The following is a 20,868-nucleotide window of genomic DNA, read 5'->3' as shown; positions in this document are numbered from 1 at the left end:
ACATGCCCGGACGCGCTAGCGTCGAGGCAACCTCAGGCAGAAAAACCCGACCGGCTTTGGGGACCCTCCACTCACAATTTTCAAACTAAACGTTCAAAAGAACCTTAAACAAACTTGTAGTACTGCGGTCATAGTTCAACTTTATTAAAAGTGTTTGCTCAGATTTGGAAAGGATTTGGAGAAAACTTGATCCAAGGTTTGCCAAAAACTAGAGTTTTCGGACTTTATTGAAGGAGTTGCTCTTTGGTCTTAGGACTTCAACTTCTATGAAGGGCTTTTCTCGAGTTTAGTTCAAAAACTTGGAGGAACACCCTCGCCAAGAGGCGCACTCTGGACGGTTTTCCAGACTTAGAGCTGGAACACCCAGAGGGCTGAGTTGACTATTTTACCCGACTTTGACCAAGATTTGAGCAGGTTCGGTTACGATTTAGACCTTGGTCAGTGTAACAAAGTTAGGAACACACTTAAGGGACTACAACTTTTATTAAAGGTATGACTCGAGGTTAGATGTGAACTTGTGAGATAACAGGTTGCAAAGTCGAAGAAAAACTTGAATTCCAGGACTTAGGTTGTTTGTAGGGTTCTATAACACTCCTGTTTTAATTCTTGTTTTTGACCTTCTCCCACTCCGAATTAGCCAAAGTGTCTTTAACAAAAGTTTGAAATTAAAAGTTTTACAACTCTTATTTGGGCAAAAAAAATTTAAGTTTGCATATAAAATCTCAAGTTTTATATTTAACTCCAAAAAGAGCTTCTTGGGGTCAAAATGGACATTTCACCTATTTGCTTAGTGACTAGCAACTTGTTTAGGTTCAAGTACACCTAAATTAAGGCAGAGTTGTTACAGCGGGGGGAGTAGCCCGCCATTCCCAAGAATTCGAACGCAAGAGGGGGTGATGGCATTGCCCTCCAGAGCCCCCGCGCGTACACGTCTGCAGAGGGCGTGAGCCCCTAGGGGAGCCAGCCGCATGGTGAGCGTGGCAGAGACAATGTAGTCCCTCTAGAGAGTTGGTGGAAGGAGTTGCATAGTGAGTAGAGGACAAGGTCCACATCATTCAGCGTGGGGTTCGGGCCCATCAAGGACTTAAGACGGAGCGCGAGCGTGTCGACGTTGAGGTCATCGAGTGGCTCGAGGCCCGTGGAGGGCGCTCCTTCTCCCGAGGATGCCGGGGTGACTGCCTCCTCGCGGAGGCGGAGTACGCTAAACTGGTCAGCGATGAAGTCCAGACTCCCAAAGCGGAAGGTCTGGAATAGCGTGAAGACGGGTGGAACCCACATCCCCCTGAGCGGGGGCGTGCGAAACTCCAATGAGTCAAAGCGAATCGTGTCACTCGAGCTCGCCATGCTAAAGGTGGTGGGAAGGTGGGCCATTTGATGACTTGAGATGCAAACACACGACGTGCTCCCCATGGATGGCGCCAACTGTCGTTGTGGAATCTGGCCAACTAATAAATATAGTAGTTTTGCCATGCGTTAGATCAGATGTGGTCTAGCACTCAATGACACAGGATTTATACTGGTTCGGGCAACGGGCCCTACATCCAGTTCAGGGTCGATCGGTCAATCGTATTCTTGAGCCTAGGTGTTAAATGTTTGTAGTGGGGGTACAAACGAGAGAGGAGTGAGAGGGGGGTGTCCCAGACCTGGTCGAGCTCTAGTCTGAGTGGGAGAGAGTGACCAGGGCTTAAACGTGCACTGTGTTTTGGAGTGTGTTCGCCTATCTTTACCGTGATGTCAGATGTGGAGGGCCCATCCCCTTTTATAGTGCAAGGGGATGGTCTTACAAGTCAGAGAGAGAGAAAGAGTGTGCGGGTGCTACCTAGTCTTGCCAATGCCCATGTCATCGGGTATGGTATGGCCACCGTCCTCCATCCCTTTTCATCTTGTTAGGCCACTCCGTTGTGGCCGGTAGGTTGCACAGTGTCCGTGCAGCGGCACCGTGCGGGGCATGCGCAGGAAGTGGTGTGGTACGGTGCTTTGTATGGTGGTTGACTTGAGTGCTTTCCCTTATCCGTTCCACCTGCTCCTCGGGCCCACACCGAGCGGGCATCCCCGATCGGTCGTCCCGGTTGGTCCCGACCGTGTCAGTTGGGGGGAGTGGTGTGCATTGGTACGACACATCCCTAGTCGAGGGAACTTGGTCGGAGTCGGACTGTGGTCCCGACCCCGACTGGGCCTTATGATCGGGGTGCCGACCAGGCCTCCTGGTCGGAGGCGCCGGTCGGTGGCCAAATCTTGGTCTCGGCCTGGCGTTGCATAGTTGGGCCGACCCAGGCGCGCATCGTTGCTGCGCCTCCTGTTGGGCTGAGCATTGAGGGAAGACAGGGCCATTGGGGACCCCAGGTCTATGGACCCCTCACCACCCTTGTCCTCCTTGTGGATGATATCTATTTTTGTTGCCATTCATGTACAACATGTCCTCCTAAGTCTCGGGGCAATTATTCCCCGAGTGTCCAGTATTACCACAAACCTCGAACGTCATGTGCGAGTCCAAGGCTTGAACGGTGTTGGACATGATAGCTTTCTCTTTGGTGTAGTCATTTAATCTCTTCATGAGGATTTCCATCTTCATGGTAAGCATGTCTACTTCCTTGAGGGTATGCGTACCTCTCTATCGGGGTTAGACTTGTGCATCGCTTCACCCATGGTTGGAGACCATCTTCTCGATCGGTGTTGTAGTAGCTTCAATAGTAAGCGAGAAGAAGGCTCCTCCAGCAGTGGCATCAACATGGCTTCACGATGTTGGAGTCAACCCATTATAGAAATTCTGAAAAATGAACCACTTAAACATCCCGTGTTGAGGACAGGCCAGGATGTACTCCTGAAACCTTTCCCACGCCTCGGGAATTGACTCCGGTGCAGCTTGCTAGAAACTCAAAATCCTTTCACAAAGGGCATTGGTTTTACCCAATGGAAAGAACTTCGCAAGGAATGCCTCAGAGCATTTGTCCCACAAATTCAACTCCGTACGGCTTGATTAGAACCATTGATTCACTCTCCCAAGGAGAGTGAATGGGAACAATCAGAGATGAATTGCATCTTCACTGACCCCTCTGATGGTGAAGGTGCTGCAAAGCTCTAGGAACTATTGCAAATGGGCGCTTGCACCCTCATTGGATTTCCCACAGAATGGGCTAGCCTGCACCATGGTAGTGAGACCTGTCTTGATCTCGAAGTTTGTGTTCCTCATGTCCATCTTAGGGCCTTTCATGAAGAGTCTTCTGGGCCATCACGTTTGACATAGATGGTGCAAAGGAAGCTGGGTCAACTGTCGAGAGAGTAATATGCGGAGGAACGACACGAGATCATACTCTTCTCACAAGTGACTCCGGATTCTTAGTGAAATTTGTCAGCAAGTCAAAACAAGTCATACACTACCTGTCTTCACATCAAAGATAGAGAAGACATATCAAGGTTAGCCTCCTTGAGTAATGATCTACCTACTATGAATATAAGCATATACAAAGTAAAAACTTTTAACCAGTGCCTTCCCCGGAAACGGGGCCAGAAATGCTTGTTGGTATAATTAATGATCACGAATAAATTCGCAAGCGCACGGATATACTGTTGTAGCATTTGACCCAACAGTATTCCCAAGGGTACCATATTTCCCAAAGGAAGGTGGGTAGGTCAAAAGAGTTTACTATGCATATGAGTATACCATAGATGGATAGGGACAATACTCAAGGCAGGGGTAAGATAATGATAGATATGTAGTGTGACACACATAGAAGAATCATCTCAAGATATCTAAGCTAGGGAGAAGGACTAAGAGTTAGCTCTAGGTTCATATGTACTTCCTATATACTGCACAAATCATAGAAGCATAACATACATACACATTGTATAGGATTCAGGCCTATGCACCCAGGCACACATGGGGATATAGTACCCGTGCCGGTTCTGCCCAACAAAGTTACTGCTAATTTACGAACTCCTATAGCTGTGGCAGAACCACCCAAATTAACCTAGCTAAAGTGTGCTCAACTTCACCTCATATGCGAACCAACACTTTAATCAAGTCAATCTGGTAGTCTGTCGGGTTATATCCGATAAACCACTTGTCTCGGATCAAAATGAAAAGCATACTCACACGAAGACGAGTCCAAAGATTACAACATTTCAGTAGATTAATACATAGGTCCAACTTTAGTTATTACATCACAATTGTTCAAAAGTGCATAAGGTAAATTGTTCAGAGTTCAAGTAGCGGAAAAAGTATGGTAACTAATCGTCGGAGTAGAAACATCATGGCAAAGCCGACCATGACGTCAGTTACCACGATCCTCGCCGACCGAGGATGGGTCCCACTCGACCATCCAACCTGAAGGGAGCTGTGTCGGCCAAGTCAAACTGGCAGCAAACTCATTGACATCTACCTCACAACCTGGAAACAAAGCCACAAGCAAGGCTGAGTATACTAATACTCGGCAAGACTTAACCGTCGGGTGGTAACTACTCCACCAACTTCTAGACATGCAAGGTTTTTTGGCTGAGGGGTTTGTTTTGCCAAAAACTTCTAAAGTAGATCCTTACATTCAAGTTTTAGCAGCAGGTTCTAGTAGATTAACCATTCTAGGTAAGCAACCTGTTCTAAGCAAGCAAGTTGAGCAAACATTTTATTCCAAGCATCATTGTTTATAATCATTCTCTATTTCACTTCTTACTCAGTGCAGCATAGTAGTCAAGCAGTCTCAAACTGTGAGAGGCAGACGATTCAAATCGAGTTTTTAAAACTTGCAAGATCAACCTAACCCCACGACATCCGTGTACCACGATGGGTCCACTTCACTTGTCAGCCGTCCATATCAATCCTCGAGCATGTGCATAGGGCCTACTTCCCTTGGATACAAGGCCCCACGGTCCTGGAACATCGCCGTACCATGACTGCACTTGTACCCACATGATGCACCAGGGGAAACTCTATCCAGAGATAGTAGGGATAAAACCACACCTCAGTTCAATCAGGTACTAGGCTTTCCCATCCCATACTAGGTATGAGATTAGTACTTTCAAACATTTGACCACGAACACCGACATATTTCGGCCTTAGCATTTTCATCACTAGACAGATGGGGCAAAACCACTGAGTTGGAACCAATCCCAGCCTCATCCATCATCCTTATGGTTGTAGTATGAGTAAACAAGCAACTCCTATGACTCGCGTGTGATAGGAAATCACTCGACTTTTACCGAGTCCTAATTAGTATCGCAACTACTCAACCTATCATGCTAGTATTCAACCATAGGTACCTAGATCATGCAACTAAGTTTTCAACCAACTCCTATGAACTTAAATGCACAAACATAAGTAACATAAGTAGTGCATAAATTTAGAAAACTGGGTCATGCTCCGGGGCTTGCCTTCCTATGCTACGTTAGTAAGGAGCTCGTTGGAAGCTTCACTGGGCTCTTGCTCAGCCTCAGCAGTCAGCAGCAGTTCGTAAGTCCCGTCTACGAGATTTGCTTCTACACGAGATGCATATGCAATATTCAAGTTTCATGTTTTCACGAGCAAGATGGATTCATAAGGCATCGCAGAAGTATTAAAGTTGTAATGACCACATTCACCTAGATAAAACATCAACTTAACTTTCTTCACAAGGTAAGTGTTTTCATGTTTTAAACCCTGGGTTGACTTGATGGTGATTGTGTACACATATAATATTTTATTTACTTAAACTTCAAAAAGAAAGGTGAGTTCATCTTAGGTGAAGTAAGGTGGGTTCGTGATTTAATTTCTCGGGCTAGACTGATGGTGATTGTGTACACATCTAGAGTTTTATTCAGTTTAAACTTCATAAAAGAAATGGGGAGTCTCTCTAGGGTTGATCAAGTTCATTTTGGAAAGTTATCCTATTTTTAAATTTCTTAACAACCTAGATGTGCATTTCCCATTTTACCCTTCTTAATAAATATTCATTTTCATTCCATTTTCCTAGCCATAACTTCAATAATTTATTCCGGTTGCATTTGACAAGCTATGGTGATGAAAATTTTACAGAGGCTTCTTAACATCATGGTTGAGCTACTGTAAAATTTTGGGACTAATGTGAGTTCCAAAAAAAGCATTAAAAATAAAACAACACTCTAAGGCTGATTTCATTTAACTATTTTTAACTCAAGTTTCAGTGAGAGTTTGGCTCTCAAAGTTTTACAGTGGGTTCTATAAGTTCAACGGAGGTTTATTGTGAAGGACATTTCCATATTTTTCTTGTATTTAACTTTGCACAAAAGTTTAAGCAAGTTTCACCATGTTTCAAACAGAGACCATTATTTTTCCTAGTGAGACATTTGTATTGGGAACTCAACAAAAGTGGTTTCACATTTTTCTCTGTTTTCTTTCATTTATAATGCAAAAAGCAATATTTCACCTAGGATTTCAATGTGTGGCTCAAAACAGTGAGTTTAGCATCTAGACTAGTGCTACAAAAATCATATCTAGAACAAGCTCATCACAAGTAAGCTAACAGAGGTGGATTCATCGTTATCATTTTTGTGTGATTTATGGGGCATTTATTAGGTTAAACACAAAATAAATCCTAGATAAAAATCTATAATAGTGACATGATCAAAATAATTTTTCAATGACACTACTCATCATCCAGAGTCTAAAAAAGTTGGTTTTGCATTTTTATCATTTTTCTACATTTTCTTATGCATTTTAAAAATTTCAGCCGATTTAAACAAAATTAAAACAGAAAAGGTTAAACTCATTTTGCACGGGGTCCCTGGAAGTTTTAAACTACCACAGACAGGTCCTGGATTCTTGCGCGGGGAACCTTAAAAAGAATTGGAGCCTTTCAAATAGGCCCCTCAGGTGGCCAGCGGCTTCTCCAGCGAATCCCCGACGAGCGGCGGCGCTAGAGGGAAAAGGGAGGGCTTGGGCGTGACGAGCTACTCACCGTGAGGACTTGCGCTGAGGGGCTCGATGGCGGAGGTGGCTTGTCGGCGGCGGTCCATGGCGGGGCTGTCACGGCGGTGGAGCTTCCTCGGTCCCAACGCCAGCAGCGGCGCTGGTGGTAGGGAAGCGGCTCGGGGAGCTTCGGTGGTGCACGTGTGAAGCACTGAGTGGCTCAGGGGGCTTTGGTGCGAGCAAGAGGGTGGTTGGAGCTCTAGCAGAGGGAGGCAGTGGTGATGTGGTGCACTGGTGAGCACGGGGGCTCCTTTTATAGCCCGGGGGTGCGAAAGGGGGAGCCAATGGCTCAAGGATGAGCTCGAGCAGCGGTTGGGCGAGAGGAAGAGGGTGGCGCGCCACTGGCGGAGCAGAGAGCGAGCACGACGGTTGGTGGCGAGGTTGCGGGCGCTCGTGGGTGAGCTCCGGTCATTGGCTGTGGAGGATTGCGAAGCTAGAAGATGTCTTGTGTCGCGCACGTGGGTTGGCCAGGAGTTGGGCTTGTGTCGTTGCCTCAAGCGTGGCAGTTGGCCGAGCGGTGAGCGCTGGTGGAACACGGGGACGTGGCGAGCACGAACTGCTGCAGCGCATGGGCGTGGCGCGGCTACTGGGCGAAGGAGATGCGGCGCATAGGGGTAAGATGGCGCCGGCAGGCGATTGGGCAGCGTGGTGCGTCGTGTGGTCCCATCGTCGTCCATCATTGGCATCCGGGCTTGCACGAACGCCGCGTGCCGCGTGGCGTGGCGCGATGCGCCGGCGTGGTGACCGCGCACATGGTTGGTGCGCGGGAATGCCGTGGCGTGCGAACCAGCCGGGTTTGAGGAGATTTTGTGCGAGATTTTTAAACCAAACTCAAAATTTTTCAAATCTAGAAGTTGTAGGCCTAAGTTCAAACTACAACTCTTAAAAAGACTTCATTTTCAAAACTGGTCCAGAATTGGAGATAAAAACGTGCAAAGATTGGAAGAACGCCGGTTTGAAGGACTTAGGGAATTTTGAACTAAGTTTTGAAATTCCACTGAACTTAAATATGATTTTTGAACCCCTTCCACTTAAAATCAGGAAAAATCCAAATAAGAAAAGTTTTTTTTTTGAACAGTTCTACAACTTTTATATTGGAAAAAATTTGAGTTGTTATATAAAATTTGAAATGGCAAAAATTTGAGTTGTTATATAAAATTTGAAATTATTAACTACCCCCAATTAGTGCCTTCTTAGGGTATTTTCATCAATTTAAGTGTTTGAACTTCAAATCCAAATTTACCTTTTGGGTTTTTTGATATGTTTGCTACAGTTCAAACCTAGTTTGAGTGTTTTTCAACTTAGCCCTTTGTTTGACTTAGTTTGGTTCAAATTAGCCCCTTTTTGGTAACTTTCAGGTGTTTAAGTAAATTTGCACATCAAATAGAGGCAAGTTTAAACTTAGGTGCAAAAAGTATACCCTTAAACACTCTAATTAGGCTTTTAAGAGTCTACCCAAAACTAGGGATGTTACAATAGCATACCGAAACATGGGGGATTACGAAGGGCGAATAGGACTGTCACCACCTGCCGCCTACCCCTGCGGCCCGTGGGGTAAACTCATATCCAATGAAGCTAGGCAATCCAAGCACCATGCTTGAATTGTTAACAACACTCTAGCCATCCCAAGCTATTGTGACTATGACTGAAGCCAACATAAATATGACCATTGAACCGATGCCGTAGCATAGATCAACTAAGCTATACAAAGTATATACGCACAAAGAGTATATGTACTGAAGCATGGTCTAAAGGCATACATGAGAGCATCATAATCTATACCATGATAGCAAGGGTGTACGTGTAGCATATAAGCGTATAAGCCTAGCACATCCACATAGCAAGGATATAAAACTAACTCATGTATAGAAGAACCAAGCACAACACTATATAAAGAAGATGCATACTTTGAATAGAATAAAGTCAACCTAGGAATGTAAGATACAAGAGCCATACCCTAGACTCCAAGAAGACCTGGAACCTGAAGCAGAGCTACTCTAACCTAACTCCACTAATTTGGAAACTAAGAGGGAGAGAGTGATTCAACTTATCGTGTGTGTGTGTAAGAATGAAGGGGGTGCCTCTCTATTTATAGGCTCCAAGAGGCGATTCTGCCAGGGGATCTTCGGCGAATATCCCATAACCGTTGTAGGGCCCAGTGAACCGTCGCCATGTGGAAGCTGGAGACGAGAGGAGGCAAGGGCGGTTTGGCCGAACCATGGGTTTGGTCGACCCCCTGTGGGCCCTCCTTGCAGTCGCCTTTCTTCGGGTGATTGCCTGGTGGGTCCCATGTGTGTGCGTTATCCGATAGATTGAGGCGGCTGTGGTAGTTTGTGGACCCTTCAATCCATGGGATGCACACGTGGCAACCTCCTATTGGTAGAAGTGTGTTTCATGGATCTACAGAGTGTGTTTTCTTCATCTTTTTTGTTATTTCACCTACAACTAGATATTCTCCAAGGATAAGTGGATGGGATGCCCGCAAATCGAGCTGTTCAAATAATAGGCTTTTCTAATTACGCAGTTAACGATCTTTGATTCCAAAACTAAAGCATGCATGTGGTTTCTTGCCTCCAATAGCGAATTGTGTGATCTTCTTCTAAACTAAAAAGTAGTTTGGACAACCTTTTTGGAAACGTTGTGTGTGTGTGTTAATTCGTTGTCGCCCCTAGATAGGTGATGGGCTGCCTGGGGAGCAGGTGCACTCGGTGATGACCGCCCACCCAGGTGGCGGGCGGATATGATGTCGCCCTGTAGAATGTTGATGGAATCGATAGACGCACCTGCTGGCAATCAAACTCCATTAAACAATTAAGTTTAGGCCATGTTTAGTTACCTCCCAACTCCTAACTTTGACACTATGCAAAAAGAAGATTCCCTATCACATCAAACTTGCGGTACATGCATGGAGTACTAAATGTAGGCGAAATTAAAAACTAATTGCACAGTTTTATTGTACTTTGCGAGACAAATCTTTTGAGCCTAATTAGTCAATATTTGGATAATAATTCACAAATACAAACGAAACGCTATAGTATGCTACAGTGCTGGTACAGTAATTTTGCATCTCCCAAATTAACCAACTAAACAAGGCCTTAGTGTTCTCGGGAGGATTTGTGAGCGCGAGTAAAAGGGAATAATGTGGACTCGTTCTGAAGACAATATTCCGGGAGACACCGATAGCCTATGTGTTCATCAGACAAGTAGCCAAAAACACACACACATGGTTAACAGTTTCTACTGCAAAAAAATAAAAACAAAATCAAACAAGCAGATCAAGGCCCCAACAGAATGGTAAGCTTCTTTTTTAGAGTTTTTTTTCTGTAGTATTTCAGTTGGTTCTCATGCCATGTTTAGGAAATGAACACAATGATCGCTAGATAGGAGGAAATGAACACAATGATCGCTCGCTAGATAGGATTCAGTAAAGATGTTTCACGAGACAAACACAGTCCAGAGCTGCAGATCCAGTTAAGATGTTTTTTTCATACAACAGTTCTACTGATGATCTTTGAGTTGCATTATTTAGATATCTGGATAGGTACGAGTGGCAGACAACTTTTTGAAAAAGGGGGTGTTTGGATCCCCGGGCTAAACTTTAGTCTCTATCACATCGAATATTTAGATACTAATTAGGAGTATTAAATATAGACTATTTAAAAAACTCATTGCACAGATGGAGGCTAAACGGCGAGACGAATCTATTAAGCCTAATTAGTCCATGATTTGACAATATGGTGCTACAGTAACCATTTGCTAATGATGGATTAATTAGACTTAATAGATCCGTCTCGCCATTTAGCCTCCATCTGTGTAATTAGTTTTATAATTAACTTACATTTAGTCCTCTAATTAGCCTCCAAATATTCGATGTGATGCGGACTAAACTCTAGCTCAACTCAGGATCCAAACAGCCTCTAAGCTGGGTGGCGGTTGGAGAGCGGTCCTTCCACGGACCCCACGCCTAATTTCTCCACCCCGCAGAAGGCCTTCAGCGGATGGCTCTCCCGCAACCTGCGCCCTTCGTCCGAGTAACGGAACGCCCTGTACTCCTCGTGGTTGCAGGGCTTGTACATCAGGGGGTGGTCCTCGTCGACGAGCTCGTCCATGGCGCGCAGCACGGGGTCGCCGTCATCCTTGCGCCGCCTTGCAAGCAGCACCGAGAAGCGCCCGCGGCCGCCGCCCGCCGGCGCCCTCACGCGGTGCACGCACGCCGGCACCCTCCCGTTCGTGACAACCTGCGACGGCGACGACAACGGACGGCGTGAGACAGTCGATGTTATTGTTACCACTCGGAGAGGCAGCAAACACGGTCGTCTAATTATACAGTGAACTGGTCGCCGGCCATGAAGACGAGGGTACCCGGCTCGGGAGGGACGGCGAGCCAGCGCCCGTCGTCTCCGGCGTCCTGCACCTCGAGGCCTCCCACCTCGTGCTGCGCGATCACCGTGGTCATGTGCTCGTCGCGGTGTGCGTGCAGGGACAGGGACACGCCGCCGGCGGCGGCTTCCTCGCCGGGAGGCGGCGGCGCCCCGTAGAGCGTGGCCCGGACGGCGTGGGACTGCGAGCCGAGCTGCGAGGCGATGCTCTCCCCGCGGGCGCCCAGGCCCTCCAGGACCATCCTCTCCACCGTCTGCTCCAGATCCAGCACGTTCTTGGCGAACGACACGATGGTGTCACTGCAACAGGAGGTGAGATGAACATTGTTAATTATGCTGTCAAAGAGAATCGATGGTATTGCATTGATTTATCTTGCCAGAAATCTGGGTTTCCATCTGGCCAGAGGCGGCCGGCGAGGGCACGGACGCGGCCGGGCTCGTCGGCGGCGCCGGGGACAGGGACGGTCTCCAAGGCCACGGCGGGGACCTGCCCCTCGTAGCCTCTGTGCGGCCCGTTCGAGAACGCGCCGCTGCGCTTCTTGGCGTCGAACGGGAGCCCGAAGAGCTCCGGCAGGGCGCGGCCGAACAGCGCGTGGCGGAGCTCCGGACCGAGCGCGTCGTGCGCGACCACGACGCAGCCGTGCGCCGCCATGGACGCGGTCACCGAGGCCCTGGCCCGCGCCCAACCCGGCGTGCCGGGCTCCAGCCCGCGAAGGTCCACCTTGCCGATCTCCATGGTGCGCTGCGTCGTTGCTTCGACGTTGCCAGCACCTTGACGAAGGCACACGGAGGAGCTTTTTGTTGGCAGCAAAGTAGCTCTTTGGTGTGAGGATGTGACGCCGCCGTCCGTTTCAAGTATATCTGGACGAGGAACACGTGTTTTGTTGTTTATTTCGGCCACCCCAGGTCGTGATCTACCAGTTTAGTTGGTGCAGCAAATATACATCTTTACTAATTTCAGTCCCAAAATATTTCTGGGGGATCATCGATATCTCATGTTGTCTTTTCATTATAAAACCTCAATAATTGAAAACAAAACTTATATATGTTTAGCTTATAAATGAAATTAAACTGAGCTGCGTATGTAGAACTGGATTTGCTCTCCTTTCTTATTTATATGGCAGTGCTCCTACTAACTTTTCGAAAAAAGAACTGAGGTGTAAAAAGTTATTTGGCACTTATTATATGAAAATTTAATTTTCAATATTTATGTTGGGCACAATAGCTTTCGTGAACCCATAGCTCCTAATACTTAAGGAAAGACAAAATGGAGGAATTTCGGCCATTTGGATTCCATGATAATGACCAGAACAAGGAATTGAACCACTAGAATTCCTAGGGAAGGAATTGTTCCATGAGATACTTGCAATCTCTCTGTCGGTTTCATACGTTTCCATATAGGATTTGAGCTGCCTGGGCACTGTAATCCTCGCATTCTTCCTAATCCTGTCCCTATGTGGCAAATCACAGCGGTACTAGTGGACCGGCAATAAATTTGCTATACAGAATCTCTTTTATATACCAGACAGCAGGGTAGTATGCATGCATGGTTCAAAACAGTTATAAATAGAGGGTGCTAGTAGATTTCTCTACAAATAGTACCAGGGTTACACATAATACACTTCACAAAATAATAGTTCTTATTGCATCTAAAGAGTGGAAAGACCTTGGAGAATGTACTCACACGAAGTCTTCCCAAAAAAAAAGTTCAATCACCGCAGGGTATTTGTTGTGTTCCTTCCAGTGCTTGAGCATAGTCACATGATTCCTGACTGGCATGTTGCATTCAGTTGCAAAGTTTGCAGCAATAACAGGCACCAAGGGCCTAATATTCCCTTCAGGTATGACAAATTGGCAGCTTGCCACGATGAGATCGGTTCATCCTTTGGAGACAATGTCCCATATCTAATCCTCCTGGTTGTAAATGATCATTCAAATTGCAATTACCATTCAGCAACCAAACTAGTAATGCAATATCCAATATGGCAAATAAATGAACAAACAATCACCTTCATTAATTGGTCATCTAGTTGTTGCCAGCAGGTTGGGTAATGACATCAGTCCCGTCAACTATGGGGTTGTCATGATGCTCGTCATAACCATCTAAAAATGGCAGGCAATAAGAACACATCATAGCGAACATGGCCTCATTAAGCCATAGTTTATGATTTTTATGATTGAGTGACAACATAGTCATTGGGACGAATGCTTTCTCTAGCATGTACCTTGTAGGTTTTCTAGATCCCACGAATGTAAACCAAATCATGGCAAGGTCCAAATGATAGTATTCTTGACATCCAAATCATGGTATTTGAGTATCCAAGTTATGGTATTTGAGTATCCAAGCTATGGTATTTAAGTGACCAAGTCATGATATCTAGGATTATTCTATAGTATTGAAGCATCCAAATGATAGAGAAAATCCAGTGATGGTATATTTGGTGCTTGCATTAGACGAATTGGAATGAAAAATGCACCATCGGATGTTCCGATGCCCCACCTGAGAAGCGTCGGAGCAACCATCGGAGCAATTGGTACAACGGGAAAAATAGGGGAAAATCTCGAGTGCACCGGATGATCTGATGGAGGTAATTTTACAAGCGTCGGAGCAATTCGATGAGGAGGCAGAGGAAACCCCGATGCCCTATGGAGTTGACCATCGGACGAAGCATATTTTCTTTGAGAAGTTCCAAAGAGGTTTTGGGCAAAAATCCTTTAGCACTGGATGATCCGACAGCACCATCGGAGAAAGCATCGGAGCAATGACATCAGGGGATCCAACGCTATGTGACGTGAACAGTGGCACCGGATGATCCGATGGGGGCATCGAATAAAGCGTCGAATGAATTCATGAGGAACTTGTGCGTGGGGAGCCAACGACTAGTTGCACCGGATGTTCCGATGCAGGCCAAATATAGACCATCGGAGCATCTGATGGTATCCTTTTTCACTAGCTGTTGGAGCAACGGCTCTTTGAGCCCTTGGGGCTATTTATACCCCCACCACTCGCCCATTTGGAGTTGCTGAAGTGTCCAGAGATGTATTGAAGACCAAGACTGATCAAGAACACATCTATGCCACCAAAAGTGCTTAAGTGATCCATCAAAGGCTTAGCACAAGCTTAGGAGAGTGATTAGTGATAGGATAGGCCTAGAGAGGAGTGCATGCAAGGTGTGCCGACCTTGTGATCAGGTTCTAGAGTGAACCATCATTGTACAAGAGGTGTGTCGGTGCCTTGGAGCCTTGGTGGCTCGCCGGCAAGTCTTCAACACTCCAGCTTGGTGCGGAACGGCGTCGACGACCTTGTACGAGGAACGTGGAGACCCCCTTCTAAGAAGAAGATCCTTAGTGAAGATGGCATCAAGGTGACCAAGGGACTTGACGTGAGCCTTTGTGGCAAGTCAAGGGGCACCTTGGGAGAGACTTGGTGACCGGGAAGCAATACTCTTGTGGGAGTGCTTCAACAACGTGGACTAGTGGTGGCTTTGTGCCTACCGATACCACGGGATAAATTCTTGTGTTAAGAGTTTGCTTTCCCTCATCCCTTCCTTACATTTTCGCATTTCGTAATTGCAACTTGTGTGCTTTTACTTTCCTAGAGTAGTATATTGATAGGACCTGATATAGGTTGCAAAACTTATTTTGGGATGAGGGTTTCACACTAGATCAATCGTAGATTGCACACCGAGATAGCATGATCTAGTTTATGTTTTGATGCAGCTAGTGGAAGCCATATGTTTAGCTTTTAAGTTGTCTAATTCACCCCATCCCCCTCTTAGACTACGAGCACCGATTCCTTTCACACATTCTTCATGCAACCAAAGCTATTTTAATGATAGTAAGAAAGCATCACCTTTGTTGCCCAAATTGCTGTGACCATCAGCTTGCGGAATGGCATTAGCTCCATCATCTAAAAATAGCAGGAAGTAAGAGTGCATTCATCAGGTAATCAAATGTAATAGAATTAGAAACAAGGCAGTAGAACTACCCTTGACTAGCAGGCTCAACAGCTTGGCTCACATTAGGGTGTGATGGAGCTGGCACATGGTTGCCACTTGGTGTAAGACTTGCATCAGGCTTGGAAATGCTTCTCTTTGACCTTCGACCTCTAGTAGGTAGGATGTCGGCGTAAACCCTCTTACGAGAGCGAAACTTGACTCCAGTAGGTGGTGCATCTGAGGTTTGTTTGTTAGTTTTCTTGCAGGTCTTCCCCTAAGAGCCCTGCTAGAAATGGAAGCACAGATTATTGAATAGAGTTTGCAGATAATTATGTTCACTGGTGGAAAACTCGCCTTTAGTCCCGGTTGGTAGGGGGCAAATCTCCCAAAAATCCATCCAGGATAAAGCAATTGAAACGAAAGGGGGGGTGTCTTTAGTTCCGGGTCACTCAACCGGGACTAAAGGGGCTGCCATGCCAGGCGCGGGACAGGCCCCTTTAGTCCCGGTTGGTTTTATCAACTGGGAGTAAAGGGGGCACGCTTTAGTAATGGTTGGTTTTTCCAACCAGGACTAAAGTGCATGCGTGAAATTTCAAGCGTGCGCCATGCAGGCGCTTGTAATTTCATGCATCACGTACCCCTTTAGTTAGCCTGCATGGCACCCGTAATTTCATGCATCACCTACGTACCCCTTTAGTTAACCTTTAGTAGTTGAGACTTTTTTATAATGAAATCAAACTAGTATTTATACAATTACTATATATACAATTCTTAGTGTCTATATATATATACACACACACACAATTGTTAGCATACTATACAAATCTTAGCGTATTATACAAATCAAACTATAGTATTTATACAAAAAATTGTCCCGGTCATTCCTACGATCTTCATGTCGAGGTGTTGCTCAGTGCGTCTAATTTTCGTCCATCGTAATAAAATTCTCCTTGTGGATTTACCACCTCGTCCACCAGGAATCCAATGAGACCTTCACATATTGCCACTACTCTTTCCTTCCTCAAGAGTCCCTGTTGAATATTATACATCTATAATTTGGAAATTTGTGAATTTTACATGAACAATTAAATATAAGGAGGTAGAAAATAATTAACTATTAATAGTTTTATTTTACATACTTTATATTCGTGCGGTGTCATCTTTAGTCCCTTGGGTCCCACAAAACTGTGCATGTGCTCACAGATGTAGTAGCTACATAGATTATTCCTGGGTTTCTATCTTAAGCACTTCAGTGGGGAAAAACATGTTATGAAATATTCATGCTATAGAATGTACAAAATGTGCAAACTTCATACGTACCGGGAAGTCTGGGTTCCATGTAAGTTTTTCTTTGAATGGATCTTTGTGTTTCCTGATGAATTCTCTCCATGCGCTGCGGGTTAAAATAATGAATGATATAGTGTTAGGTGAAAATTTAGGAAACAAACTTTTGCATAGAGATAAAGGTCCAGAATTATTACAAGCCTAGCATGTCTTCAATGTCTTGGTACTCCACTGGATCTTTCCTCAACGAATCGAAGACAGTGACGTGGCTTCTTTTAGGCTCAATTATAATGAGGATCCAGTGGTAGCTGCGCACGTAAATGTTCATATATATTAGAGCTAACTAACATTAATCAGGTAAGGAAAAAGAAAACGAAAATAGACGGTATACACATACTTACTTGAAGTTGTATGGAAGTAATATGAAATCCTTGTAATTTTGTTTATCTAGGAAATTGTATACTTCCACCAACATTTTCTCCGGCGCATCCCATATCTATTTTTGGTTAACTAGGGATGGATCCATGAATCCAACATGGAGGTACGCTTCTCGTTAGCACGTCTGAATTAGCATCCTACATAAAATAGAAGACGAAGTTAGTACGGTGATGCACGCACAAAAAATAATGATATGAGCCAAAATTTACATGTAGATAAATGGACACTTATAGAGCCCATGCGCTGATTAGAGAGATATCCAGGGCATCATGATGGTACACTTCGTATATATCCTTGAATTCTAGCCACTGGACTTTCTCGCCTTTGTCATAAAAATCTATTGGTTTTACCTTAAGGACAACCATCTCCCTCTCGTTGGTGGACAACTTCATGTACCATCTATCGGTGTTTTATACCCGGCAACCTACCAAGGGGGTACCCGAGGTAGTAGATTGGTTGGTGGAGAATCACTGGACCTGGAACTCGAAGGTGAAAGCGAGGACACAAGACACGAATTTATACAGGTTCGGGCCATCAGAGTAGCGTAATACCCTACGTACTGTTTGGGGTGTTGTATATTGCACGCTGCACTTGGGTGTTGAGTAGCCTAGTTGTTGGCTATTGATGATGGTTCTGAGCTCTACCTCTATATGATTTTAGGCTGCCGATCTAGGTACCCCTACCCTCCTTTATATACTCCAGGGAGCAGGATAACTAGTTGGTTTACAAGGATTACATGGCATGAGTTCTAGTAGGATTACATGGCATGAGTTCTAGTAGGATTATGGTGGAATCCTAGTAGGAGTCCGTCTTATTCCTTTCTTGCGGGTACTGGGGATCTATCCCTGACAAGCCCCCAAGCGCTTCATAGCCGAATGCAGCAGTCTTCGAGTACTTTGTCTAGCTGAATCTTCAAAGTTTCTCAAAGCTGCCATGAGGCTATGGTGTGCTCAAACCTTGATCATCTTGATATTGTAGTCTTCATATATGGAGGCGGCGAAAGTCGCACTCCATATGGAGTAGCCCCCGAGCCTTAGGTTGAATCGAAGAATCAGGCTGAGGGTCAATAAAATCTTGAATCTTCTTGCTTTGTCTTGAAAAAAATCAATTGCTGTGTTTAGCCTATCAGCCCCTAAGCCTTGGATTGATTGAATAATCAATTCAAGGATCTTGAATCTTCACGCAAGTCATCATCCTAGTAGTTTTGCAGCGTCCAGCCCCCGAGCTTATGTGCCAAGTAAGCCGTAGGAGCTACGTCGAGTAGTTATTGGTGCTTAGCCCCTAAGCTTGGAAGCTAGCTGAGCCACTGGATGTATTTCCGAGTAGTAATTGGCGCTTAGCCCCCAAGCCTAGGAGCTAGCGGAGCCTTTGGAGGTACACTTAGTGACGTAGCACTGGCTCGATCTTCCAAAAGGTAATGATAAATTTGATTGGCGGAAACTCGACATTGACGCCGGGCTTCTAATCAGACACGATTCAAATCCCTACAACCGCTACATCGCTGCTCCGTTGGTTATCAACCAAGGACAACTTGATTGACCTTGCCGAGAAGGCTTTTCCTGCAAGCGAATCGAAGGACACAAGCAAGAAAGTATAAACATGCAATCTGAAATTGCAAATATGAATGAAGTAAAGAAGGGTTCAAGCTCTCAATTCGAAAGGACTAATCGACACAGTCAAGGAGAACAAGATTAGGGGTTCTAGATCACTATAAAATGACTTATCGCCATAGTTACAACGAATCAATCTTAGTTTCTCAAAGGAAAACTAGAACTAAACAGAACCCACATTTCTAAGGTGGCGGTTACTGAGTTTATATCAAACGGGGCAAACTAGGGTTGGGGGTGACCAGGATGGGGGTGCCCACAACTTGGGCTTAAGGCCCGACATGATACCAGGCCAAGTTGGCCCCAAACTGGTGATGCAGCAGCTTGTCATGATCACATAGAATGATCCACAAACCTTCTAGAGCTAGGACTAGAACCAAAAGAATGGCATCGTCGTCCCCGTTCCAACGCATCAAAGGATGCCTCGTTTCAATGTCGTATGAGGGAGGCATGATAGATGATCCAAGGCTTTCATGAGTTAAGGCATATTCTGCTCAAGGAGATTATCAACGGCTAAGAGAAGACATAAGTAGTCAACATTGCGACAAAAAGAGAGAGCGATTGCACTCAAGACTTTGCTGCCCTCCGACGAGTAGAGCGCATGTTGTACGCAAGAGTTTCCTGCCTCCTTAGGGTGTAGCCATTGTGTGCCTCCAGTATTCAGTGCATCGAATCTGTGGATACAACCTCCATAATTCCATGTACCAAACCCATGGCGGTGCCTCCAAAACTTAGTGCACCAAACCCATGACCGTAGCATCCATAATTTGGTGTACCAAGACTATGGTTGTCATCAACATACCCCAGGAATAATTGGCAAAGTGTAGTTCTATAGGGTAATTCTCGTCACGAGGTGTACACAAATAAGTAGTCGGCGTGTTGCCTTGCATGCGGGAAATAAGCTGGAAAATAATTAGAAAAGTGACTTAGCTTGATTCGTGGACGATTGTCGACAAAGCCGTGTCAATTGTTGATGAAGCCAACTAGTCGGAGTCAATTCCGATTAGTTGTTGATCACATGGAACCCGCCCTTGACTAGTTTTCTAGTTGAGATGAGTAGGTGAGGTTGTCGTCGATGAAGCCGTGATGGTTGTTTTTGAAGCCGACTAGTCAGAATCGATTCTGACTAGTTGTCGACGGTGCAAAGTCTGCCCCGACTAATTTTCTAGTCGAGACGAGTAGTCAACATAGTCACTAGCGAGTCGATGCGGCCGGATGTCGATGTAATCCATCCTCGACTAGTTTTCTAGTCAATACGAGTAGTCAAAGTAGTCATCGGTGGGTCGTCGTTCGTCATGGTGAGGTCGACATTGCTGGCCGTTGGTTATTGCTGATTGTCGATGTTGCCACGAAGCACTCGAAGCCTTCTGGTGTTCCTTTGTGTGCGTGTAAATTTTTTTTTGCTGAATTTCCTTTTAGTGTCAAGGAGACAGAGGCAGCTATCCTCGATCTTGATGCGAGCCTGCTTTGAAACTTGATCTGGTGCACGGCCATAGCTTTGTTTGAGGGAATGCAATCTTCTTTATGCCTTGGGAATAGAAACACACACGGCAATAGCATGGCAGTTTGCTGATCGGTTTGCAGGATGCAGTAGGCCAACTTTGCTTCAAACTTGGCAACAGTGCAATCCCTGGCGCTTTGCTTCTGCTTCAGACCCGGTTACCGAATTCGATTCCTGCTGGATTTTTGCTTGATGCAGCAGTAGATGCGTGTCGACAAGTAGTGATCCGCTGCACATTGCACCGAACTGAGGATATACACCAACATGCTAGCTGGAATATAATACGAAGTTGATTCTGTGTTGAATTTTGATGCAAAGACATGACAAGTTGTTGATTAGCCATCGCCTAAAAACAATCACGCTGTGGCGTCGAGAAGATTGATCTTGAATTGGAACTCGATGACTGGCTTCGAATTAGAACTCGGCGACTTGTTTCTCGTCGAGTAGATTGATTTTGAAGATGAGGTCCTTCAAGCTCACCCGATGATCTCGATGATCACCCCTACCTGGTGCACCAGATGTCAGTGTTTTATACCCGGCAGCCTGCCGAGAGGGTACCTGAGGTAGTAGATTCGTTGGTGGGGAATTGCCAGACCTGGAACTCGAAGGTGAAAGCAAGGACACAAGACACGGATTTATACAGGTTTGGGCTGCCAGAGTAACGTGATACCCTATGTCCTGTTTGGGGTGTTGTATATTGCACCCTGCGCTTGGGTGTTGAGTAGCCTAGTTGTTGGCTATTGATGATGGTTCTGAGCTTTGCCTGTATCTGAGTTCAGGCTATCGATCTAGGTACCCCTGCCCT

General features: G+C 45.6%; 1 protein-coding gene and 1 long non-coding RNA gene across 2 annotated transcripts; both read right to left on the bottom strand.

Annotated features, from left to right (window-relative positions):
- Window positions 1–4,110: 4,110 nt before the first annotated feature.
- Window positions 4,111–7,092, bottom strand: LOC111258286. The gene is made up of 2 exons (XR_002678946.1): window positions 6,906–7,092; window positions 4,111–4,387 (listed from the first exon to the last, which is right to left on the bottom strand). It is a non-coding gene; the product is annotated as an uncharacterized LOC111258286 (long non-coding RNA).
- A 3,663-nt stretch (window positions 7,093–10,755) lies between these two features.
- On the bottom strand, window positions 10,756–12,250 carry LOC101777246 (probable 2-oxoglutarate-dependent dioxygenase AOP1). The gene is made up of 3 exons (XM_004979294.4): window positions 11,673–12,250; window positions 11,244–11,595; window positions 10,756–11,154 (listed from the first exon to the last, which is right to left on the bottom strand). Exons 1-3 carry the CDS (start codon window positions 12,029–12,031, stop codon window positions 10,834–10,836), a joined length of 1,032 nt encoding a protein of 343 aa, XP_004979351.1. The 5' UTR covers window positions 12,032–12,250; the 3' UTR covers window positions 10,756–10,833.
- Window positions 12,251–20,868: the final 8,618 nt, after the last annotated feature.

The sequence above is a fragment of the Setaria italica genome, chromosome VIII, assembly GCF_000263155.2.
Source record: "Setaria italica strain Yugu1 chromosome VIII, Setaria_italica_v2.0, whole genome shotgun sequence".
NCBI lineage: Eukaryota > Viridiplantae > Streptophyta > Magnoliopsida > Poales > Poaceae > Setaria > Setaria italica.
Note: the sequence above shows the minus strand (reverse complement) of the source record. Positions and strands in the feature narration are given on the sequence as shown.